The 26647-nt window shown below is 40.1% G+C and overlaps 1 protein-coding gene across 5 annotated transcripts; it reads left to right on the forward strand.

The window, feature by feature from the left end:
• Positions 1 to 1056: 1056 nt before the first annotated feature.
• Positions 1057 to 26298, forward strand: sgsm1a (small G protein signaling modulator 1a). 5 transcript variants are annotated; one of them, XM_026343859.1, is made up of 26 exons: positions 1057 to 1124; positions 1249 to 1292; positions 7765 to 7840; positions 13426 to 13588; positions 13820 to 13972; positions 14062 to 14129; positions 14529 to 14674; positions 14972 to 15109; positions 15821 to 15945; positions 16528 to 16595; positions 16757 to 16920; positions 17335 to 17470; positions 17587 to 17730; positions 18235 to 18364; positions 18839 to 18903; positions 19047 to 19192; positions 19789 to 19917; positions 19995 to 20177; positions 21144 to 21215; positions 21382 to 22566; positions 22661 to 22785; positions 23075 to 23157; positions 23298 to 23407; positions 23504 to 23600; positions 23919 to 24086; positions 24643 to 26298. In XM_026343859.1, the coding sequence occupies exons 1-26, from the start codon at positions 1106 to 1108 to the stop codon at positions 24729 to 24731; spliced, it is 4026 nt and encodes a 1341-aa protein (XP_026199644.1). In that variant the 5' UTR covers positions 1057 to 1105; the 3' UTR covers positions 24732 to 26298. The 5 variants fall into 5 exon arrangements, with proteins under 5 accessions (XP_026199644.1, XP_026199646.1, XP_026199645.1 ...); XM_026343861.1 differs by having other exon boundaries at positions 21382 to 22503; XM_026343860.1 differs by having other exon boundaries at positions 21445 to 22566.
• Positions 26299 to 26647: the final 349 nt, after the last annotated feature.

Here is a 26647-nt window from a genome sequence, read left to right on the forward strand (position 1 = left end):
CACATGGTTATATTGTAGAATTGAGGGTTTAGGACTAGGATTAAGAATCATATCTTTATGTGTTCATCCACAAAATTAACTGAAAGGACCTTTGTGGAGCTGTGCTTCTCTCAGTCTGTCATCTTGTGTTACCTCTCCATTCTTTCACCACTCGATCTACCTGACAGCTCAGATCTTCAGGCACAACTGGACACACACGGCCTCAAGACTCGAATGAAATGAACCCCAACGTCCTCTTGGTCATAGTTTCACACAGACAGTGATTTTCTCCTCACATGTTCTCGCTTATATTCTTAAAGTGTGGAAACTGTCACCATATTTCAATATAATGTGAAACATTACAATCTAAATAAATGTACCTCTTCTTTGCCATCAACAATGACACAGTCGCCATCTTCTGGACAGGATTTGTTGCACCACCTTGAAAGCATTACTGATGCTCATGCAGAATAATCAAAATCAGCCTTTGTCAATTTGTTTCAACACTTTTTGGACATTTTTCTTTAACTCATTTACAGAAATATGTGGTTTCTCAGCACCTGGGTGTAATATATTCTGTGAAGAAGCATAATATTTTTTCTTCCTTACTGTTGACATGAACTCAGAAATTTGACCTGATGTGTCTCATGTTTTGAACGCAACACATTTTTCCTGAACATAGATGCTCCTAAACAAAGTGTCAGGTCCTATTTGGTTTGACAGTCAGCGGAGCATTACGCTGATTTGGGTCCGTGTAGAGTCACTTTGGTCTTTGGTTTATCTGCTTTGTCACATCTTGTCCACAGGATGGCGCAAAGACAAAATGTTTCAATCTCAAGGAAACTTAGATTTTCACATCTGTTTGTTTTCAGTTCAGTTAAATACTTTTTCTAATCTTTTCTGCACCGGCTGTTCTGATAAATTGTTGTCTGCAAAGATAAAAGCATGTTTAATAATGTTGTCTCTGGACTTTACTGTAACTAGTCTTCACTGGGTGTTGGGCCACCCAGCGCAGTCTCTGCGTGTGTCTTTAAGAGGCGTGCGTAAAGGGAGGTGGAGTCGTGAGCCACATCTCAGTGTAGGAGCAGCACTCAGCTGTGAGGAGGGGAGACAGGAGCCCGGATCCATGGCAACAATCATGGCAGGTGGGAGCCAATAAAAATATGAAGGCAAACATTTCTAAAGCCAGTTAGTTTTATTTAGTAGTGAAGTGAAGTTGTGATACAGAATGATGATCTCCTGTGTGGGACTGTTTGTTCTGTGTTTTAGAAGCAGAGACCCGTCAGAAGCTGCTGCGCACCGTCAAGAAGGAGGTGGGTGTTTTCAGCTCAGCAGTTATCGGGTCGGAAAAACAAACACTTTGCTTTGTATGAAGCTGAATAGTTCATCCTGTGCACAGAGAGGGTTCTCGGATGATCAACCAGAGTGTTTGTTCTCACTGTTGTGTCTTTTCTTGGTGACACCTGAGACAGATGTGGCTTCCAGCTCTCCCTATAACAACCTCTTGGAAAATATACAAAACAAGAAATTAAAAATGAAACATTTTATTCTACTTTTTGTAGCCATTCATGGACATTGAACTGAATTCTCTTTGAACATTTCATTCACTGCTCTCCCTGAGTGCTCGTGCTGCAGCTCAGTAATTAGTCGGGTGGAGAAGCTGCATAAAGGAAACAGATTGACTGGAGTCAGTGTTGGTGGTGTTTATGACAGAGCACACCATCAGCCTTCTGCCATGCCAAACGGTTGTTTTATTTAGAGAAATAGTGGCCTGTGTGTGTGTGTGTGTGTGTGTGTGTGTGTGTGTGTGTGTGTGTGTGTGTGTGTGTGTGTGTGTGTGTGTGTGTGTGTGTGTGTGTGCGTAAAATGCATGTAATGAGTTATATGGTGTTGAGTGGAAACAAATATGGAAGCAGGTCTGGTGTCCTGTTCTGCTGGTTTTTCTTCACTTTGTGTCAGTCATCATCATTCATCATTACCGCAGGAACACTGACAACCAGAGTTCAGTATGGATAAAATGAAATGTCACTACCATTTAGTCTGCCTGACAGTCAAACCCTGACTGTGGATTCGCCTTAGACTGTGAATCTGTCTTTCTCAAGCTTTGTAAAACCATCGTTTGTGTTCGATTTTACACTCAAAATGTTTACGAAAGGATACAGACTGCTTGCATAACAATTTGAAATGTAACTTAATTGCTTAGAAACGTCACATAAATTCAGTCGTTTTGTTTCCCATGAAAAACCGAAGCTCAAGCTGCACGAGCATCAGTTTTCATTGTGTTTTAAATGAAAATTGCTGAAGCTACTGGACATTCAAAGCACAACCAAACCAGAAGAACACTTTCTGAACCTGCTCACTGATATTGGCTGATATTTGATATAGCTCAATATTAACACATATTTAGGGCCATCTATTGTGTTATCCTTGAAACCGACCGACAGTAGCCTCCGTCCCCGACAGTAGTGGTTAAAAATACAAAAACAGATCCACAGCAGCTTTTTATTCTTGGTAAACTGAAAGTATTAATACCACAGGATGGGTAATAATACCATACTGTACCACAGGTACCACAGGTGGTCAATAATGCCTAAGCTAGTAATGCTGCTTCCATGTCTCATTGTTTAAATTATGCTTATGAGGAGCTGAGTTACAAAAACCGTGGCCAACACACGTACTATAATAAAACATGTGAACAGTGCAAACATATGTTCAATGTGCTGACACACTATGAATGTACTAATCCTGGTTACAGTAACAAAACTTTAATATAAACACTTTTACAATCCATTCAATAGATTTTATTTGTAAGATCTGGGTCTACACTGTTTGCATCTGATTTCACCTGATAACAAACTGCTACAGATATGTATCACAACAAAAGGCTAATTTAGACAGATAATCTGCAGGATGAGATTAACACTAGGGTTAAACACCTTGTATTAGCAGAGCTACACTCTAGTCAGACTAACATGTGATTTTCCTGTTATTCTTGGATTATTTATTTCCAAATGGCAATATACACATGTACCAATGTCAGAGCTAACATGCTAAGCTAGAACTTGTGAACAGCTGGCAGGAAACTAACATTTTCCACTGAACTCAATAATAATCATAATAACATTGGAAACACATGACAGTATTCACAGCTGTGTAGTTAAATATTTATAGGTGAACCAATTCAGCTTCATTCAAACAGACTAAAATACATCCACAGGAGATAGATGATAGCTAAATATCAACTCTGTGATATCAGCAAACTGACATGTGTGTCACTCCACTGTGTCTCCATTTTCCTGCTGTGGTGTGTGCGTTGTGGTCGCTATAGTGGAGGTGTTTGTTTCCCTCTGTTTGTTCAGGGAAGGTTTTCTCATTATCATCAACACCTCACTAAATATTTATTTGCTGTAAAAACACTAAACCCAGTGAGCTTCACTGCATAATATAAATTCTTCTGTTTTTGGTTGTGGTCATTAAAAACTCCTATTCAACTTATTAATAGAGGAGCAGAGAGTGTGCCTTTTCTGGGGCAGATCTCTCTCAGTCCAGACCACTTCTTATCCTCCTTTTTATTGACAACTGATGGATTTTTAAAAATATGTTTCATCTCTGATTGCCTCGTAAATTACAAGACCGCCATACAGACCCTAGATCTTGCGAAAGAAGGAATGGAGCGACTTTGATCTGTTTTGTTTTCCTCTCAGTCCTTTTTGCTTCCTTATCAGCTGAGACCAGACCCTTCCCATTATTAAACCTGCCTCCTGTGTGCTGATAGACCTTCACTGAGACATTCATTCAGAGCGACTGTTTCACTGCCTTTCACAAATGCAGCCCAGTCGAGTCTGTAGATGGACCCAACGCAGTTTAACACCTCATGAACATCTACATTAAGACCAGTTAACAAACAATCTTCATTCATTTGTAGGTGTTTTTCAGATATACTCTATCCTTACCAGAAAGATAAACAAAAATGTTGTTTGTACCATTTTCCCATTAGTTTACAATGATTATTGCTCTGTGTGGGTTATGCCATATGGCGTCTCTATGCTGTGTGTTCTCACACTGTCCCTGTCCAGCTGGTTATGTGCCACCAGTCTGCTCAAGTATACCTGGATATGGGCCATTAATCAGAGAGCACAGGACGACTGTGGCAGCAGAATTACCTTGTGGTAACAAAATTGCGATCTCTTATTTGCCTCAGCTTTGATACAGAAGCCATCACTCTTTCTATTTGTCTTGCTGTGATCATGCTCCTCCCTCCATCTTTTTGTTTGGCACACGTGCACACAAACCAGCACACACCTGTGTTTGCTAAAGGAGAGCGAGGGAGGGAGACTGCCGAGAAACCCACGGGTCACAGAATGCTGCACCGTTTACTTCCCTGTGTCACGTGTTTTAAGGCGGACTTCTTATGTGGGTTAAGGTTTCCTTTGATGAGAAATCATCTATCTGTCATCTGTTGTCATAGATACAGATATAGATCATGACAAAGTTGACCATTATCAATGAATGTCTTAATAATATTACTATTCAGATTTTGGTATGGACAGACAGCGATGTGAGACACGCACTGCAGCCAGAAGTTTGAGACACAGCACATCTTGTACAGATTTATACACAGCTTTAAATCAAACTGAATGTTGCTGTTGGCCTGACAGTTGACATAATGCTTTAGAAACTGTGAGAGCTTCTGCGAGTGAGTGTGAAGCCTCTTCTGTCTGTTTACATCAGAAACCGCAGCATCTTTACCGTCCACCTCAACCTTGAGTCATAAAATTATTTCAGGTCTCTCGACTTTAGAAGTCGGCAAAGCAATCTCGTCACAAGGTTTAGCTAAAGTGGACAAGAAGTTCTCCGAGTGCTCAGAGATACAGAAATGTGAACATGACACCTGGACAACAGCAGGCCTGCTGAAGAGGAAGATCAAGTGATGTGATCAGAAGCTTCACTGACTGCTCTCTTGGTTATTTCAGGCTGTGTTTGGGTTTCATTTATTTTATTGTGGGATCACGCTGTCTGCCTTTTAATAGTTTTTTAATTGTAATTGAAATAATAGAATCATAATTCACATTACACACATGTAATTGTGCGTTGAAACTGCAGCAGTGTGCGTCTGAACATTAATAACTGTAATGATTTTTCTTCTTCTATTTTTTCTGTTGTGTGCTCCCTTCATTAATTAGAGATGATGAATAATGAAGGGTGGATGCTAATGAATGAGGTTTTCTCTGTGGCTTTAATTTCTTGGCTCTGTTGTCGCTGGAGTTAATTGGAATACTTTCAAGATCTTTTATCACTTTGACTGATGCCTTCAAGCTACAGTGGTTGATTAGAGCAGATTCATCAGGCTTCACCGCTGCAACAGAGATATTTAATCCCTGCTGTCAGGATCATTGTTTTATCTGTAAGTTTTAGTGAGAATATATGTCGTGGCAGCATTTTATGGTTGCTTTAATTGGTAGATTTCGGACAGATTTGTGCTTAAATGATAACAGATTAGCACATTAAGTGTCTATGAGGCCGGAAGAGCTGTGCATGATGAATGCGCCATACAACTCGGTGTTATTAGGGACTGTAATTGAGGATGTCAGAGATGAATGAATTTTGTTGATGCATCTCCTTTGCCGGAAGTGATCCACTCTGCGACACGTGCCGTCTCCATAGAAACTTGCGCGTTGTCAGTGCTTAGACACTTCACCGTATAAATTCCACAGAGGCCTGATCTCCAGCTCAGAAGGGAGAGACGAGGAAACACGAGGAGCCCACATCCTCAAGTTGGCAAATCACTCAGCTTTCTGTACGTCAGGTGCACTCAGAAAGAAAGCTGGTGCACATGAGTCCTCTGCGCTCTCTTTGTGTGTGAGCATACAGGCTTTTTTCATTAGTCTGATCATGAGCGGAGCAGCAGCATCGCATCAGACTGGCACTGTCTCATCGCTGTTGTGTTGGCAGCATGAATCATTTCTGTTTGTGCTGGAGATAACAGTGCTGCTGATGTGAACAGGCCACATTTGTGTGATGACTGCTGTCTTTTCAGCAAATGTTTTTTTTATATATCATTGTTTTTAAGGATGCAAAGAGTGGGTGCACTGGTCCTGAAAAGCTTTTTTTTACTTGGAAGTTAGTTGGAGATTAGTCAGTTTTAGTTCTTTGTCTTACAGTAACAACAAAGGTGCAATCAGAAGAAAGTGGCTGTTCTGTGTCGAACAGTTAAGACTGAACAGGTTGTACAAAAGCTTTCAGTTTGAGAAGATTTCCAGAGGTATTTTTAACTGGATTATGAAAAGATATTTTTATATTACCTATAAACGACTACATAACTCAGTTTTCAGAAAGCATATTGTGATGTGATATGATGATACTTTGATACATCAATCTCACATTATTAAGTTACCTGAAGTAAGTTTACCAAAGTGCAGTTTTGAGGTTTTCATCAAGTTATGACAGATGATGTTTGTCAGATAAAACTACTCAACACTGTACTATTGCACTATATAAACTAATTAGCTTCCCACTGAGTAGCTACAGCATAGATAGACACAGCGTAGAAATAGGCAGTAGTAATCTCATAACTACTTAACACTCTGACAGAGGCTATTTTTCTGTCCTATTAGTACTTTTACAGTTTAAGTACATTGAACTCCTGATAGTTGTGTTAGTAAAAATATAAAAATAAAAACATAATGCTTCATAAATGTGTTTAAACAATAATACATTTAGTTATTACCACATTTAGTTAAGCAGCAACACATCTTCTACTACTGAAAGTTACAAGCATTATCTGTGCACAGCAAGTATTCTATATATTAACAATACTGGTCCATAAAATTGAGCCGTAGTGGAAAATCTAACCTGAAGATGCAACTTAATCTCTCAGAAGATTTTATGATAGGGTTGTAAATCAAACAATGAAAACTAATCTAAAGTTTGACAGATGGCTGCTTCATGACCATGGAACTGCTTCACAGAGAAAATATGTTCTCACACTGCCAAAAAGATCGACTCAGTTTGTAGACTGGAATTTTTTTTTTTTTTTTAAATAGCTCAAACCTTGACCACTGGTGCAAATAGTGCATGAGTGTGTGTATGTCTGTGTTTGTGTAGCAGGTGAACATGTCAGTGTAATATGGTCGTTGTGGACAGACTCATTTCAGCAGGAAATTACAGCTATCTGTGTGTCTGTCTCTGTCCGGAGGTTGATTTTCGTCATGCAGATGGCAGAGTGGTGCCCACACAGGGGGACATCTCCATAGCCACCAGACAGATTGATTTATCAGTCGTCTTAACTATTGGTCTGTAGCTGTTGTCTGATCAACCTGGCAGAAAGCAGATCACCTTGACAACGAAGAACTAATTAATGAGCATTTTTAAAAACAGAACAGGGTGGAATCAACCCACCGAGGATTAAAAACTATTCACAGAAAAACAGAGTCTGTGATGGGTGAACACCCCCCTCCTCTCTTTTTATACCCCCTCTACCCCCAAATGCACCACCTCCATTTCCCAGTAGTGGTGCTTGGGATGAGAGCTGGTGACTCATCCATCAACTTAACATGTACTCTTCCCACTCTGTTTCTTTTTAACTTTTCACCCATGGGCCCTGCTCTGTTTTCTCATCTTTTTTTTTTTATACACACACATGCGTTAGCATTATAAATACTCATAACTATTCTCTGAAATAAATTCATCACACAGTCAACAAACAAGCACCTTCGCAGACTGTGTGTGTGCAAATTGTAGCATATTAATGAATCAGTCATCCGACATCTGCTGTGTCATTAACAGGTGAAGCAGATTATGGAGGAAGCCGTCACCAGGAAATTTGTGCACGAAGACAGCAGCCATATTGTGTCCTTTTGTGGTGAGTAACCAAATAAAAATTAATCGCACATCTTTTGCACTCATTAATAAGCTCTTCTAGTTGACCTGTTGTGTAACACTGAAATGGGTCTGAGTAATGTTTATTTCATTAGTTTTTGTAAAATGTACCACACTTTATCCCCTAACTATACATTATGTTAGTATTTGTATGTTACTGTATTTGAGGTCAAATTAAATCCAACAGCTCAATTATTGCTCACAGGACAAAATTAACCCTTTCATGCATCACTACAGTGGACAGCTATTTAAAAGCTGTTTTCTTGAATGTGCATGGGTTCTGACTGAGAAGTTGCATATAATCCACTTAGTCTGTTAGTCTGTTATACTGCCCCTCACTGGTCAGCCAGTGGACAGGTGAAGAACTCATTGAGAGTTGCAAGTGGAAAAAAAAAAACTACCAAAGGGTAATAAAAGCACTGAGAAAAAAAATCCTGACTGTGGCTTTCATAATTCATGCATGAAAGGGTTAAATACATGATGAAGCAGAGTAATACATAGTGAGGAAAATGAACAAAACAGAACTGTAGTAGAAATTTAGAATTTGTTTTCAAGTGAGTTTTCATTCAAAGCGTTAGTTTATCTTTAGCATCGACACATTTCTGCTGCAGCCAACTTAAAAATAGAAGGTGGTTCACTATGCGTCGGGATCAACTTGGATATTTTATGTTCCAGCTCTGCAAGTGGACAGCAATAATCCCTTGGTCATTGTGGGAAAGTAAAAGTTATGGTAACGGAAACAACTGGGAATTAAATGGTCAAAAAGTCTGCACAAAATAAAAGGCAGGACCAGCGACTCAAGATGAATTCGCTTTTTGTTTTACACCTAACTTCTACATCAGATGCCATGAGTCAATGATGGCCTTGTAAGTTCAACACAGGACATTTCAGCATTAACACAAATGAAAAATAAACACCAGTTATAACTAGCTCTCAGTGAGTATGAATTATTCACAAATGAATGGCTTCAATAAATCTGTTTTAAACTGTTGGGAAAAAGGGATTTTAGAAACTGGCATTTGGAACCAGTGACACGAAGAACTACATCATCTAAATAACTTTTAGACCAGTGTATAATTAGTGCAAAACACAAGTAAAGGACATTTAAAGTTCAGTTTTCACCAAATGTTATTATTGTTGCTTCCAAATGGCTTTAATAGGGTGCAGCTTGATCACTGTGAGAAACACACTGCCCACATGCAGGAGCTCACACTCATCAGATGTCTGGCTCTGTCCAGAGCTGTTATCAGTAACAGGATATATTTGGACATTTCAGTGTGAATAAAATGATTCTCAGCTTGAAGAAATGTGATATTTTTATTAGTTGAAAACCATGTGGGCAAAACTAATCTAACCTAATACAGCATGCTGCTATAAGCTTCCCTCCCTAACGTTATTCCTAAAATTATTATTAATTTATAAGATGCTAGGTTAAACAAAGCAATACAATTCAACAGCACCTAAAAATCTGCCGGCTGAAAAACGAATGTGCAGGTAAAAGTATACACAATACACAGTAAATTTGATCAGCTTCTTAAATCTTTAAAGGTGCCTCATATTATGGTGTGATATGGTGGATTTCTTGTAGTGAAAGAAATTTACAGCTCAGCTTGACGCCCTGTTAAACCAACATAAGCAAATGAGCTCATCAGCAAATCAGCTGTATTACTCTCTTGGAGGGTTATAAAAGTCTTTTTTACTTATGACAGTGATTAGGCCATTGTTTTATGTGCTTCTGTTAGTGACTGTGTGTCATCAGTTTACTGTGTGCTTATTATCTGTTTGAACATCTAACAGCCTGCTGTAATAGCTGCTGGTCAGTCCGTATGTCTTTAATCTCTACTAGCACACATCCCAGTGGACGTGTAGCAGCTCAGGATGAGCACCTCAGCTCTCTGTTTTGTTGTCAGACATCTTTTCCCTCCTCTTGACTGTGATCCTTAGGTACCCTGTTACTATCTTGTTACTGCACATTCTCCTTTAACCGTGGTCTGTTTAGAGATGAGAGCAGGTGGAGGATGGGCGAGGAGCTCGGTCAGCCCACCAGGGAGCAATTAGCCTCCACCATCATTTCCACTTTGATGAGCTGCCCAGCCAGAGTCTGAAATGTAGACCCCATGGAGGAAATGTGTGTCAAAACACCAACGAAAAGTAGCACAACTTATTAGACAATGATAGATTGAAAGCTCTGATTATTTCTTTAATTCAGTTGATAATTATTAGTTTATCCAGTTACAAATTGCACTTGGTGCGTTATTCTCCCGCTGACCCTGGCTGCTAAACTCATGGCTTTTTCTTTGCAGGTCAAAACTATTCTCAGTCTCCCTGACTGATAGCACTGAACAGATTTGAATCACTTATTATCAGTCAATTATCGCCTTTAAAAGTTCACCCTGGAGTCACGGCAACCTTATCAAAAAGTCATGTTTACTATTTTCTCCTGGAGACGAGAGAAGTGTCGATGAAAATGTGCAAACACGTGTTTAGAAAACTTGTGCTGTAAAGTGTGAATATTGTTCTTCTAAAAGTGCCAATTAAATGTAGTGACGCTAAAGTTTGTAGACAAAGGAGGCAAAAATGCAAGTTAAGTTACATTTTACATTTACATTTAGTCACTGGGCAGATGCTTTTATCCAAAGCGACTTACAAACGAGGTACAAAGTTGTAGAACCACTGAGCTGAAAAGTTTAGCCTGGGATATTTTGAGGTGAGGGACAAGATGTCTTTCAATGGCAGAGCGCAGTGGACGGGAGGGACTGTAGACCAGGATGAGAGAGTTCAGGTAGGCAGGTGCTGTTGAATTAACCACCATGCAGACATGGTCAGGGCTTTGAACCTGATCCGGGCAGCTACAGGAAGCCAGTGCAGAGATCTGAAAAGTGGTTGAAATTGGAAATTTGGTAAGATTGGATTAATGCAGCAAGAAAGAGCATACTGTTACGTGTTCATGATATCAAATAAAATCAGCCCATCACCAAATTAATTCCGCTTAAATACTATATAATTGTGTTCCTAATATACGAACAGATACTTGTGATCACTTCAAGGTGCCCAAGCATCCACACAGCCTCTGCAGCCAACATGCAGTAGCTTTAAAATTTCCACTCCCACGTTCTCTAAAGTATGTGCAGCAGTTTTTGTCTTTTACAGACTAATCAAAGAGTCTCTCAACTTTAATGCACAAAACATAGTTTAGTGTAAAATACCTTTTAAACCTGTTTCACAGGCTTTTTGACAAACAAAGAACCAATTCACCACGTTCTAAGCATTACAACCAAAAATGGATTAGTTCAGTGCTTAGAACAGTTCCCAGCAAGAACCCAATAACATGGCATCATTTCTGACCCAAGAGTGTGGTGGCACATCCAGACACAACCCTGACGCAGTTTGTTGTGGTGTTTTTCTTCTGGATGCTATCTCTTCATTTAAATTTTTAATAACACTTTAAATTAGAATAAAGAAGAACCATGGAAGCATGTGGTTTATTTTTCAATTCAAATATACAAGTGAACATTAGACTACATCTTGCATGGTGTTTACATTGTGTCTATCAGTGACTATATGTAGCACATGTACAGTATTTATTTTGGGACTGTTTCAGTTATTTTAGTTTTCACTTGAAATCTGTCTCTTTGGTAACTAGCGAGTCAGTGCTTCGAAATTGCCTACATGTGGCTTAAATGAATAATAATAAAGTTTTAAAGTTTTGAAATTGAATCAGAATCTTATAGATAGGATACTAGAATGTATCCTATCTATCTATGAATACCAAATGTATATAACATGTAGATACAAAATCTAATTCTTATATCAAATGCCATATTAAAACCTGATACCTGTGCCTTTGACTATTCTGAGCAAAGTGTTAGTCAGCCTTTTTTCTCCTAAGAGAATGCACTTAGTTGCCACAAATGGAGGATGATTAGAGGTAATTTACGATGTTACCTGTTTTTACCATGTGGGTATGATCCTGCTGACATGATGAGAATTTCTCTCATAGCACATTCACCTGCTGTTTGTGACTGATGTGAGAAACAACATGTAGGTGCCACACTGTTAATCTACATCTTCACTGTGTCTCTGCTAATGCAGGAATCAGGACCTTGGTGGCCTGGGCATCCAAATCAACATCCTCCAGCAGCTAATACTTGCTTTTAGTCTCAGTATGAGTGTAACAGTAGACCAGAACCATGTTCACGTATAGATTGAGCTCTCACCCCTGACCGTCTCTGAGGGAATATCTCTGCAGTGCAAGATGTTCCATAAGTCTGGGTCTGGGTCCTCTGCACATGGATCATATGGTGTTTGAACTAAAGAATATTAGAAAGAAAGTTACTTGCTATGACTTTAATGATGTTGTAAAAAAGTTATTGCCTTAGATGTGCAGTGGGAAAGAAACAGTGATAAGAATAATACTGTGTGTATCACTATTAGTGATGCTGTTAAGATTTTCATTGCAGAGACTGTGGCACACAGGGAGCTTATGCTGTTTTCTGGATCTCACTGGGTAGACAGAGCCCTTAAAAAGTGGAAAGGTTTGGGAGTTGCCATCTGAGACCAGTTAGAGAAAGTGATGAGAGAGTAAAGAGGGTGAACTACACATGGAGACCTTTTGATGTTACTCTTTGTTCTGACATTTAGCTTCTTGCTCTTCTAATGATGCAGAGGGAAAAGTAGCAGAGAGACACAATAGGAAATACGGCAGACAAAGAGGAACAAAGAAGATAAACTGAACTGCAGAAAAGACAAGAACGTATTTTAATAAAAAAAAAGCTGATGGCACTGATGACAGTTTTATTGAATAGCTTGAAGTAAACCCCTGCTAACTGTGATCATAGTAACAGTGGTGACAGCGATTCACAGACTGACAGGATGGAGACAGGAGAGAAGCTGTGTTAGAAGGAGTGAGAATGGAAAGAGAGAGATCGTGATGTTGATCAGCCGCCACCGCCCCTCGCTCCGCTCGTCTCTCCCAGAGCTCGATTGCTCCATCAACAGGGGTTGCCATGGCAACCCCAGCCTTTCCCCTGACCCCATGTGAGCAGAGCCACAGGATTAGTCCTGAAAGAGAACTCAAATGTCAACACGACTCCAGGCTCTGCCACGTAGGCCTGAGAGATAACAAGGGTGTCTGTTTTTTTTGCACAATCGATTGTGCGAGCGTGTCATCATATTATTGATTTGTGTGCTACACTACAGCTTATTAGATAAACTTATCTTATGCATAATCATGTAAAACCATGAGTTAATTAAAATGGCTATACTGACCCTAAAGAAATTCCTAGATTCTTATTTAGGAAACATACAGTCTAAAACATTGGCATCTTTCAGCTGATTGTTTTGGATTTACATTGCACAAACTTCTTATGTTAACACCTATACACTGTATTTTTCTGAGGAGTCAGTGGAGACCAAAACAAAGCTAAAAGGAGGCTGGCTATTGGATTTGTGAGATGGTCAGAAGCATAACTCCAAAGCAATAAATGCTAATGTTGCTCCGTCTTGCTGGATGGGTAAAGAGGCAGCTGCTTCCTGATATATTTTAACCGTGCGTCTGTGTCCACACAGCCGCAGTGGAAGCATGTGTCCTACATGGGCTGAAACGACGAGCAGCGGGCTTTCTGCGTAGCAACAAGGTAGCAGCACTCTTCATGAAGGTGGGAAAAAGCTTCCCTCCAGCTGAGGAGCTGTGCAGGAAGGCCCAGGAGCTCGAGCAGCTCATCGAGACAAAGTGAGAAACACACACAGCTCAGCTCATTCTCAAAGCTTACATCAAAGCCTGTTTGATTGCACCAGTAAAAGCACTGAAAACAAATGGCTGTCTGCTAACTAAGGGCATTTTTAATTATGAAAAAGAATTCATGTTTATACACTTTTGGGAATCATGTCATTAGCTTCACGAAATTACTTGTTGTTCTCGCCGCGTTTAAATTAAAACTTAAAACACTGCCTTCATCTACAGACGAAGTCAAAGCCTGCAAAGTCAAGACAGCATTCGCAAGATGCCCCGACTGCCCAGCCTCACCCCACAGGGAGTCAAGAACCTGTGGATCCGGACAGCTCTGTTTGAGAAGGTGCTGGACAAGATTGTCCTCTACTTGGTGGAAAACAGCAGGTACATTGTTATAGACAAATAACGCTCTATTCAACTGCTACAAGAACTCTATGTCCCCTCAAAATCCCCCCTTTATGTTTGTCTTCCAGTAAGTACTACGAGAAAGAGGCTTTTCTAATGGACCCTGTAGATGGACCCATCCTCGCCTCTTTGTTAGGTAATTGTATGTGCCATTGTATGCATCTGGGACGAAAGGGTATAGTGCTAAGAACCAGTAGTGCTGCAGCACTCATTGGCTTCCTACCACTGAAGCCAGTGAGGGATATGTCGAATTGGAGGCAGAGGTTGAGAACAAGCAAACATTGTGTTTGTTTTTGTTTTTGTTTTTTTTAATTGTTCTTGTTGTTTTTTACAGTTTCTCTAGAGGAACATCCTCTGAGCAAAGTATAATACATCCCTAAATTTTTACCTTTACTACTGAACATTGTTCTTTTATCACCCTGTATTTAGTTTGATGTTTTATGTTCAAGATCATCCAAATATCATCATTGGTTAACAAAATCAAACAGCTGGAGTCAGCAAAGTCTACAATAACTGTGCTCGTTCACTGTGATAGTTGGACCTTGTGCTTTGGAGTACACAAAGATGAAGACAGCCGACCACTTCTGGACAGACCCGTCTGCTGACGAGTTGGTGCAAAGACATCGCATCCATGGAGGCTACTGTAGACAGGATTCTCCCACCAAGAGGCCTGCACTGTGTGTAAGCTACAATCTTTAGTAGTTATTATAAGTTATTTTATTCTGTGTGCATCTAGTACACATTTGTTCTGATGTGTCAGCAGATATAACTACTCAGATTGCTGTACTACTGTATTTGAAGCATCATACTCTTTACAGTTGTTCTGTGCTGTGTAATTTGCAAAGTAGGTAAGTCTGGAGGAAGGAAGACGTTTTGATTCATGAAAAATGGGTGTACTGTGACTGGCCAGCTGTAACTCATTCTGCAAAGCTCTTCATCATCATATGATTTGATATGTTTTGTACATGTGTTGTGCAGATCCAGAAGCGGCACTCCAGCAGCAGCATGGATGAACGCCCTTCTCCCTCACCGTCAGCTCGTGAATATGTGGAGTCGCTCCATCAAAACAGCAGGGCGACGCTGCTGTTTGGCAAAAACAATGTGCTTGTACAACCGGTAACTGTCGGATTCCTATTAATCACTGGCAGTAATAGAAAAATGTGACTGTCTATAGATATAACATGTCAGTTTAAAGGTGGGTCAAGATAAGATAAGATAAGATAAGATAAGATAAGATAAGACATTATTGATCCCATGAAGGGGAAATTCACGCTTCACAGCAGTAGATTGCTCTGCACAATGCAAACTCTGGAAAAACATTATATTAACAGACTGCCAACATTTCATTCTGACATTTTCCAGTAAGGTCACAGATAAATAGTATCATTAAAACCAGAGGAGTATTTCATGGCCCTGAACAAAATGGTATTCTGCATATTATGTTGTCATCTCGACATCAGCTCAGAACACGCTATAAGAGCCTAATGTGTTCTCTGCTTAATAAACCCCAAATCTCATCAGGAACAAGTGATTTAGATTACAGAGTTTCTGTAGTGGAAAATTCATGAGCCTGCTCCAGCAGAATAGTTACTTTTAATACTTGACCAGAGTGTATTAATGTAGTGCTGTAAATTATTCTGTGAAATAGTGCAAAGAGTTGATTTTAATCTTGTTTAAATGCCTGTCACTATGTTAACGTGTGTAAATACATGGTGAAAACTGCCTTTCTGACTTACCTTCTATTTTCTTTTCCATTATTACTATGCTTCCAAGCTGACATATAGTGTTCTTGCATCTAATCCATGTCCATCCTTGTGCTTGTTTCAGAGGGACGACATGGAGGCTATTCCAGGTTACCTCTCTCTGCACCAGACTGCTGACATCATGACACTGAAGTGGACGCCCAATCAGCTCATGAATGGCTCTGTTGGAGACTTGGACTATGAACGCAGGTGCGACATTATCCAACTGCAAATGGATTATGATTATGGTCATTGTGTCTGTCTACAAAGCCTGCCTTTGATATTATTGGTTATCTGTCTCATACCAAGAATATCTAACACGCTATGTGCTTCCTCAAAGACATGGAAATTCTCTGCATTATTTCTTTATACTGTATCTTCTCTCTGATGTTTGTATAACACTCTGGTGCTACTGAATAATGCAGTGTGTTTGTTTGTGGCTCAGAGGCTCAGAATGCAGACTAAATGCTGCTGATCTTATTTTCAGCACACGAGTAACTGGTTTATTGACTGAGACACTGTCAGACATCTCTCGAACTAGCAAACCATGTTATGCTCTTGTGTCTGTGCATGGTGCCTCTCTACCAAAAAGATTGATTATTGCATTAGGCAGATCTCCACTTATGTAAGTGCGCACTCTGCTTTTGTTTATTAGCCATACAATGAGTGTTCCTTGAGATTTTGAGTACTTAAACATTTGCTCTGGGTGGGTTTTTCACTTATTAGCTAGTGATCCTCTCAGTATACCATGATTCGTATCTTACTGGCTGTGTTTGATCAAATGCTTTTCAGTGTATACTGGAACTATGCCATGACAATCCCCCTAGAGGAGATAGTTTACTTGCACTGTCATCAACAAGGTGGGTTCACAACCTTTAGTCTGATACCACTACCACTATGCACACCACTATAATTAATGCTCATGTTTGATGTCTGTCTTTTCTTGCACTTTGCAATCAAGCTGCACAAAAATATGTCACAAAACATTTTATAACAAAATCGTCCTGTACATCTCTTGTAGTGGACAGTGGGGGGACAGTGGTGTTGGTCAGTCAGGATGGGATCCAGAGACCTCCACTTCGCTTCCCCAAAGGAGGTCACTTGCTCCAATTCCTCTCCTGCCTGGAAAACGGCCTGCTCCCCCACGGCCAGCTGGACCCACCACTCTGGTCCCAGAGGGGAAAGGTCAGCAGGAGATTTCTTCTTTGGGGTCGTTCTCTTCCAGAAAGTGGCAGTAAAATACTAAATCAGCCTTATCTGATCAATAAATCAATAAAAAGACATTTGGATTTGGGAATAGAGGCACTACTTGTTGCAGTTGGAGTGAATGCAGGTAAATGTGTGACTTAATGTTCTCTCTGCACCATCACAAATGAAGTGTCCACTGAAATGAATGGATGCTTTTGTTACACTGTGAATAGCTTTGTATCTGCAGCTAAACTGAATAATGAAAACCACCCATGCATGTTCAGCCACTATTACTGAAGCATACAGACACTAATCATCTTTCATTCATATGAATGGCTTAGTGGTGCTCTAATCGTTAAGTATTTTTTTCTGCCTGGCTCTAGTTTAATAACAGTTATTTTGTTGTTGCAGGGAAAAGTGTTTCCTAAGCTGCGGAAAAGGGTTCCTCAGGGATCTGGATCCACAGAGTCGTGCTCAGATAAGGAGGAGGACGAAGCCACGGACTATGTCTTCCGCATTCTCTTTCCAAACAGCCAGTCTGAATTTGGTGAGTTTCTCTCCAGGGAACATCAAATTAACAGGAGAAGCGCCTGAGAGCCTCTCTATTTTTTTTTGCATTTTTATAAGAAATGTTGTGAAGATGTTGCTCGTTGTTTGTTCCAGTGACTGTAACCCATCCTCTCCATCTGACTTCCTCCCTCTCCCCTCAACTGAGTGGACAGTCCACTTCCAAAACAGGCACCCTGGTTGTTCCCAAGAGGTCCTGCAGATGTCCTGGAGAATCCCCCTCACTCACAGGAAGAAGCTGTAACGCTGTCGCGCCTCGGCTCGTCTGTCCATCTGTCAGCTTGCCTTGCTTTTAATTCCCTGCATCTAATATCCTCCTGGCTTGCTCTGTGCCTCCGGCAAAGTTTATTGATGTGTCCCGTTATTAAAGCCCCTCCTACTCCCTGCCACCTTGCGTCCTCTTTACTGCATTACGATGCCGTAACCTAATAACAGCTGATGGGTGGACAACTGATTAATTGAATGTGACCCCACAGTGAAGAAGAGTTTTGATCACTTGATTTTTCTCTATAAAAATGTAACTGATGGCTTCATAATTTGACTTTGTTTGTTATAGTAATTGTGCATCAATTCCAGACTGCATAAATGTTTTGTATGTATACTTTATCTTTGCTCTATCAGGAATCAAGCACAACTGATCACCATAATTCTGCTTTTGCAAAGGTTTTTCCAACTTTGCAGTGTTTCTTGAAGGCCTGAGCTCAACATTGTGTGTTTTTATTACTCTGTTTGTGCATGTTGCAGTGACTCCCCCAGATTTGATGGATCAGGGAGCTGCGATGTGGCATCCCACTCTCAGGAAGTCCTCGTGTTCCTCTTGTTCTCAAGGGAGCTTCTCGGATGGGATGACACCCAAGGGCTGCAACCATGAGAGGTGAGAGATGAACGCACTCAAAGCTCAGCTGAGTTATCTCGGATCGTGTAAGGTGAAACTGCTGAAGGCCGTGGGGATGCATACACTCAACTGACATCCCTTACTGCCAACCAGATAGGAAAGAGGAAACTAGGAGAGGAGCAAAGATACAAGAGGCTAGCAATTACCCAAGACAATGATGCGACATTTACAGAGAAAGTGTTGGAAAAGTGAGGTGATAAGGAAGGCACACAGTGTACTGTGTTTGAAGGCTATGAAAAAAAGCAAAGTGTTGGGTCAATGTAATTTATATGACAGAAATATAGTTTGTTATTTGAACGATAGAAGGTCAGCCACAACATTATAATAAACTACAGTCGATACAGTGTCTCATATGTTCAGGATAATATAGATAACTTTATGTGATGATTTGCGTAATAATGGTTGTTGAAGGTAACAACATCATAGCGGTTTAATGTCTGTTTAATGTTTCAGGGCTCCACTGAAGCTGCTATGTGACAACATGAAGTATCAGATCATCTCTCGAGCATTTTATGGCTGTACGTGATTACTTTTTGTGTGCACTGAAACCCTTAAATATATAATTAATTCACAGTTACCATGAATTATGTTTCAGGAATTAGATAATATCCAAAATTCTTATTCTGCAGAAGCATTAACTAATTAACCTTTTTGCCAACAGGGCTGGCATACTGCCGTCACCTGTCCACTGTGCGTACACATCTCTCTGCCCTTGTCAATCACACTATTGTGGCGCCAGATGTGCCGTGCGATGCCTACAGAGGGCTCACCACAGATGTGTGGCACGCATTTCTCCAGAACTGCGAAGTAAGACTTCACACCAACTACGCACATAAGCATGTCCACTCTTTTGTCTCATCCAGCTAATCATGTGGCTCACACCATTAGTCTCACAACAGTGCTCATGGAGCATGACTAATGGCATTGTTAGTCTTGAAGTCCACGTCTACTTTCTGTGTGGACTTTGCATGTTCTGATCTGGATTTAGATCAGAACATCTGTTCTCCCCGTGTCTGTGTGGTGTTTCTCTGGGTACTCAGGTTTCCTTCCACCTCCAAAGACATGTAGGTTAGGTTTGATTAGGTTAAAGTTAATTGATGACTCTAAATTGCCCAAAGGCTGTTTGTCTCTTTGTGTCTGCCCTGTGATGGACTGGCAACCTGTCCAGGGTGTACCCTGCCTCTTGCCCAAGATTGCTGGCATAGACGCCACCATTCCCGGGACCCTATAGAGGACAAGTGGTTAAGATTATTAATGGATGAGACTAGTAGCACATACACATGCACCGTGCCATCGACATGCAGTGACACATTAAAAGCTAACATGATTTCAATCCTGCTGTCTTGACATGCTGTTTTGATTTTAAAAAAAGTACTGAGGTGGGGCATGCCTTGTGTCCCCAGGCTTACAAGGAGCAGGAGCTGCTGCGGCTGGTCTACTTTGGCGGTGTGGACCCCTCGCTACGTAAAGAGGTGTGGCCTTTCCTCCTGGGTCATTACCAGTTTGGAATGTCCGAAGCTGAGAGGAAGGAGGTTTGTGGCTTCTGCAATAATTACTTTGCTTCAAACATTTTTCACTTGATCCACTGACCGTTGACCTGTCACCCCAGGTAGATCAACAGGTCAGTGAGCGCTACGAACAGACCATGCGGGAGTGGCTCAGCTGTGAGGAGATTGTCCGCCAGCGGGAGAAAGAGCAGCACGCTGCAGCACTGGCAAAGTGCTCCTCTGGGGCGAGTATGGACAGTTCTAGTCAGAAGATGATCCATCATGACTCAACTGTGAGCAATGAGGTAAAACTGTAATAAATAGTGAATAGAGTTACTAACACTGACAGGATTAAACAAATACTTTGTACCTGGAGATATTTACTAAAATTTCTGAGAAGCAATATTGTCGTGTTGTGTCCAGAACATGTATGTTAGTTATTGTGTCATACAATTCAGTTCGATTCAATTCCGTTTTATTTGTATAGAGCCAAATCACAACAGATGTCGTCTCAAGGCACTTTACAGTCTTTAAGGTTTAAGATCTTACAAAATATACATCACACGTAAGTGTCCTACATGGACATAAGACACCAAAAATACAGCTGCCGTGGTCATACATTTGTCAAACATTAACACAAACTCTTACATTACCTTCATACGTTAGTTACATTAGTTATTAGTAAGTAAGTAAGTAGCCCTCGATCCCATAAACCAATAATAAAACATAAATCTGACTTCAGTGTTTGAATCTAAAATATTTTTATTAGTTTTTTTTATTTAGTTTTTTATTAGACAATCCACTGATCAGCTACTACACCACCTGGTGGTATTAATGTCATGGTGAACAGGTGTCTGCATGTGGGCTCTGACCTGTCTGTGGTCTGATACTGACAGCATTCAAATGTTCCCCTTATGACCCCTATCCATCACTAAATATATAAATGTGAGGTTACTAGTCATGGGCAGTGTTACTCAGCCTGTGAAACGAGCAGGAATGTGCTCTGTGGCTCCACAAGTAAAGTCAATTTATGATTTAGATATTACAGTCTGGTGTCTGTGGGAAACCATAGACATTTATTAGTATCAGAGGGTGTAATAAAAATGTATATCTTATAGGAAATATAGTATTCAGCATTTTTTCCTACTTAGACCCAAGGGAAGTAGATTCAGGATATTATGGTCTGAGACATGACGCAACATGTGATAAAACTGTCAATGAAAATATTATTATATATTAATATGTCAGCCTGAATGTCTTTCATTGTGCAGTCGCAGTCCTCCCAGAGCTCAGATAGGCAGAGTCTGGCTCGCCTTCAAAGTGATTCTAGCAACGGCACACAGGTATCAAAAACTCAAATCCTCCTATAGACCATCTTTTAAAGTGGTATTTTCAGAGCTAATATCCTGATCTGTATTGACTTATTTCTCAATACATGATTCAAATAATGCATGTGATCTCAACATTTTGAACCAATATTGCTCATGCCTGCATTCTCTCTCCTGCTAGTTCTTCACATCCTCCCATCCCTTCCCCTGGAGTAGCCTGCTTCCCTTTGGCTTGTTCTTTCAGGTGTTTGAGTCTGTAGAGGAGGTGGACCAGATTGAGACAGAGCCCAAGAATGAAGAGGCCAAACAGGTGCCAAAGATGCCCAACGGAGCTCTGCAGAATGAGACAAACTCTCCCGACTCTGGACATCCGTCCTCCCGCAATTTCTCTGTCACCTCTGGCCTGTCAGACGGCTCGCTCAGCACGGAGGACAGTACTGCACCTGATACAACGCAGAGATCTGCAGCTGTGCCACAGGCATCACAGAGCCCTGTCAAGCTTGCAGGGGTAGAGAGTGAAGGTGTGTCACGGGACAAAGAAGAAGAGAAGGCGACAGCACCAACAGAAAATAGCAAGACTGAGGTGGTTCAACAAGTGAAGACCAGCAAAGAGGCACGTTTGCAAACTGAAACCCAAGAAAAAGCTGAGTCAGAAGTTATTGAAACAGTGGGAAGCAAGTTTGAAGATACAGACCGGGATACAGACATTAAAGGGATTAAATCTTTAGAGACAGGAGAAAAGGGAAAACACATGCCCGGTGTGGACAGTATGACCATATCAGCAGCTGCAACAGAATCCAAACCAGCACCTGTTGACGCAAGTCATGAAAAAGAAATAGAAGTGAGTACTAACGAAACATCAGAGGTCAAAGAAAGGAATGTGGAGAAGACTAAAGAAATGGATGAATCAAAGACAAGTAAACTGCAAGAGGTTTTACTGATGGAGGGGAAAGAAAAAATGTCTGTTCACACCGTGGAAAAGAATCTTGTTCTCTCTGTAGACACAAGAGTCTCGAGAGCAAGAGAACCCTACTACGTCTCTCAGAAAGACGAGAGTCAGGTCATGACTGAATCCGATGAGTCTCCCTCGGCCATCGAGATGGAGGAGATTCCCAAAGCCAAAGTTTCCATGGTGCCTTGGAGCAGAAAGGAACGTTGTGAAGCCTCGTCTTCCTCTGAGGACTCAGCCCCTCACATGGAGCTCAGGCAGCAGGAGCAAGGAAAGCCCAGTCCAGAAGGCACCGAGTCCATCCTGTCTGAGGAGCCAGAGATGGAGAGCCTGTATCCTCACTTTGACTCTGCGGTCAGTTCTGGACACACCAAGAATGAAGCAACCTCTCAAGAATCTGCTGGGAGTAACTTCTCTGTGCGCACACATTTTTTTATGAGTGCAAATTCATTTATGTTCAGGCGTCATTGTCCGATTGTTTTGTTCATTGACGTCATTTTGTTTGTTTCAGCAAGAACTTTTGGACTTGTATACATTAAATCTACACCGCATTGAGAAGGACGTCCAGCGCTGCGACAGGAACTACTGGTACTTCACTCCAGCCAACTTGGAAAAACTGCGCAACATTATGTGCAGGTAAAAATCTAAAAGCAACCAATAAACTCACATGTTGTTCTCATGCACCTTTTATTTACATACAGTTGTTCATCTACGTTTCACAGCTAAACAAATCCTGTTTTTGTAAATTTACATTTATTTTTTTTTGCAGCTAAGAAAATTACAAATGTACCATTAATTCCTGTTTTGAGCAAAACTTTTTGGAAGGTTTTTAAATATACAACATGTATTATAAGCACTACAAATCATATAAATACATCTTAATGTGGAAGGTAGCAAATGACTCCTCATGGTTGTATATTCACAGCTATATCTGGAGGCACCTTGACATTGGTTACGTACAGGGCATGTGTGATCTGCTGGCTCCACTTCTCGTCATTCTAGATGATGGTGAGTCAACACGCTGTTTCACTTCTTCTTCTCCCTCTCCTCTGACATTTGGTGTATTTTTACATGTATTGATGGAACAACACAGAGTTTGCCCACTCACTTTTTCACTCCAACTTCCTCTCGCTGTTTCCTCCCTTCAGAGGCCATGGCCTTTAGCTGTTTCACCGAGCTCATGAAAAGAATGAATCAAAACTTTCCGCATGGAGGAGCCATGGATACTCACTTTGCCAACATGCGCTCTCTAATACAGGTGACCGAGCAGCAGTGATCTGCATTCATTACTTAAAAATGCTTGTATTTTTAATTTAGTCTAATGATTTCTTTTCCTGATCCGCTCTCTGTATAGATCCTGGATTCAGAGCTGTTTGAGCTCATGCACCAGAATGGAGACTACACCCACTTCTACTTCTGCTACCGCTGGTTTCTCCTCGACTTTAAACGAGGTAAAGTGGTGAGACAGTGCGAGACGGTCTGTTCCAATTAGAGGAAGAGGAAATTCACCAACCTTGTGGGTACATTTCCAAACCATTTGGCAGCTTGTTAGTGAGACATGCGGTTAACAAGGTTTGGAAAGTATCTAAGAAGCCAGTTACAGTTCTGGAAAATGATTCCTGGGAGCCAGTGAATAAATAGTTGTTTGTAACAGCCAGTGCGTAAGATGGTTTTATAATTATGGGTTTACAATAAGCTAACAGTGAGTTAGGATTCTCAGTGGACAGTATCTGTTTTGCCTCCTGAACAGACGTCTGCTTGTTTTCCAGAGTTGGTGTATGACGATGTTTTCGCAGTTTGGGAAACCATCTGGGCAGCCAAGTATGTGTCCTCTAGTCACTTTGTGCTCTTCATTGCTCTGGCCCTGGTGGAGATCTACAGGGACATCATCCTGGAGAACAACATGGACTTCACAGACATCATTAAGTTCTTCAATGGTAAAACTTTACAAATATGGTTGTTAGTTGTGAAAATAGATCCTCTAATGCAGGTATTTGTGGTCTCAAGCAAGCAGCAAGCAGATCAGCCAAAGTTTTTAATTTTATTGGGATTAAAATACTAACGGAACCATTTTCTGTAACTAATTAATCTGTAGAAACAAACATGTTGCTAAAAAGTTTTTCTCCTTGATAAATCAGACAGTCACAAGCAGTTAGAATGATGTTTGATGTTTTAATAGAAGTTGTTATTTTACCCCAAACAGATCACACAAATTTCAAGGACTAATTACATTAATACAGACCTTTAGTTAGAATTTAATTTTCTTAATGTAATTTGATAAAATAACAAAACAGAATTAAGGTTAAGGAAGAAAATCTATAAATGTCAAGACTACTTTAATACAAATAATTAGCCTGCACGACGTTACATAGTCCAGCAACTCTTTTATCAGACCACTGAAGGACTGACACAACATGATTTTAGGATATTTTAGGAGATACATTCTTCTTGCATTGGTAGAAAGATTAAACTTCAGTGTTTTGTGTCTTTCAGAAATGGCTGAGCACCACAACATTACGCAGATTTTGACCCAGGCCAGAGATCTGGTGTGCAAGGTGCAGATGTTGATAGAGAACAAGTGATAGTGCTGCTTGTCTTCTTTTCCTTTCCTTCCAAGTAAAGTGTGAATGGCTGTAGCAGCACAAGAGTAAAATACATGTGTGCACACATGCTTTCTCTCTCTCTCGCTCTCTCTCTCTCACTCACACACACACACACACTACACAAAGCTTTTACAATCACACTTTGCTGCTATGAGCTTTACTGACTGCATCCACTACATTATTTGTGTTGTCAACAGGTGTATGAGAAAATTATGCTTAATATTTGTCAGTATATGTTCACGTGAAAACAAGTGTAGCCGAAACACTGTTTATTTTGTCAGAAATGCCTAATAAGTGTTGATCTTAATCTTGAGTGCTCTTAATATTTTGAGATAAAGATGGATTTTGTTGCATATTTCAAACCAAAACACAGAGCTGAATTCAACCAGAGACTATATTTATGAGAAAAATGCATTGTGATAATAGTTTATATAATTATTTTAATAGTCAACAAGAATAAAATTTAAATATATATCAACAGGACAGCCTCTTAATGAAAGAAAGATTGTAAGTACAACACCCCGAAACAATTTAATTTACACTGATGACTTGATTCTGGACATTCTTCAGATGAACCCAACTACTGTTGTATTTAACACACAGCATTAAGAATGATTTAGCTTTCAGCAACACACCAGTGATTTATCATCCAGCAGTGTTTTCAGTGTGACTAAACTGCCTTGTCTGCCAAATAGTATGTCTTTATTTGTTATGTGTCAGTTGTACTGTGTTCAAGAGAAACATGTGTTTAAATAATGAGAATTATATTATGTTAACACTTGTAAAATCTTAATGTACTATTTAAGTGACGTATGGCTGTCTGGACTGAGATTTATATAAAGAAACAAACATGATTTAATAGTCCTCGTAAGTTATTTTTCATTACCGGTGAACTGCTGTATATTTTGTAAATTGTGCAGTTTATCCAGCTTGATTTTTGTCTGGTGCTTGTTTCAGCTTCAGGATGATTATGAACAGGGAGACTGGATGAGGCAGTGACTATATTCAGTCACAGTGACCAAATGAAAGGTTTTGTTGTTCCACGTGTTATTCAGATTGTTTAGCGTGAGAGAGATGAAAATGAAAGGTACAGTATGAACTACAGTTTATTGTAAGGAAAACTGTTTCATTATTTGGCAGAGCTGGGACTTGTGAAGACATACAAAATATATGCTTTCTACTCCGTTAAATTAATGCTAATGTTCATTTCAGTTTCCACCATTCGTTCTTGTCATTCATTACGTGAACTAACTCCTCGCTTGTTGTTTAACGAATGTGTTGAGATGAATTACATTTGTTGTAGATGTTCCTTTGTGAATGGTAACTGCTGTCAGAAGCCTATTTAAATTGATTGTAATGTTTATTTGGAAAAGTATTTATTCATTCATTCCTTCATTTTATTTATTTATTTATTTATTTATTCATTCCTCATTTAGATGCTGCGTTGTTTGTAAAGCGAATAAAACTTATTTTGTGGCCAGTTCTACATGTGTATTGTAAAACAAATCTAATTCAATACTATATACATGTATATATGCTATATACATGTATATATATATTAAATGGTATATGTTCTTATAATAAAAAATAAAAATGGAATCGTTATTTTTCCAAAACATATTGTACTGTGTATTTGCTGAATTGAATAAAACTTGGGGTGCAAAGGAAATCTATCATCAAGGTAGAGAGATGACAAACATCAAGGTTGACCCCATTGTTGACCCCCTGACTTTCCCTGTAGGACCACCATAAGTGATATTTGTGATTTTAAATTAGATGTTTTGACAACCTTTGCTACACACATGCATGTGCAGACTAACTTTAATACCATCCTCTAACTTCTTATGTAAATTGTAATTTGTCAGATACTAGCATACCTTGCTAAATATAGTTGT

The sequence above is a fragment of the Anabas testudineus genome, chromosome 9 (genome assembly GCF_900324465.2).
Source record: "Anabas testudineus chromosome 9, fAnaTes1.2, whole genome shotgun sequence".
Classification (NCBI taxonomy): domain Eukaryota; kingdom Metazoa; phylum Chordata; class Actinopteri; order Anabantiformes; family Anabantidae; genus Anabas; species Anabas testudineus.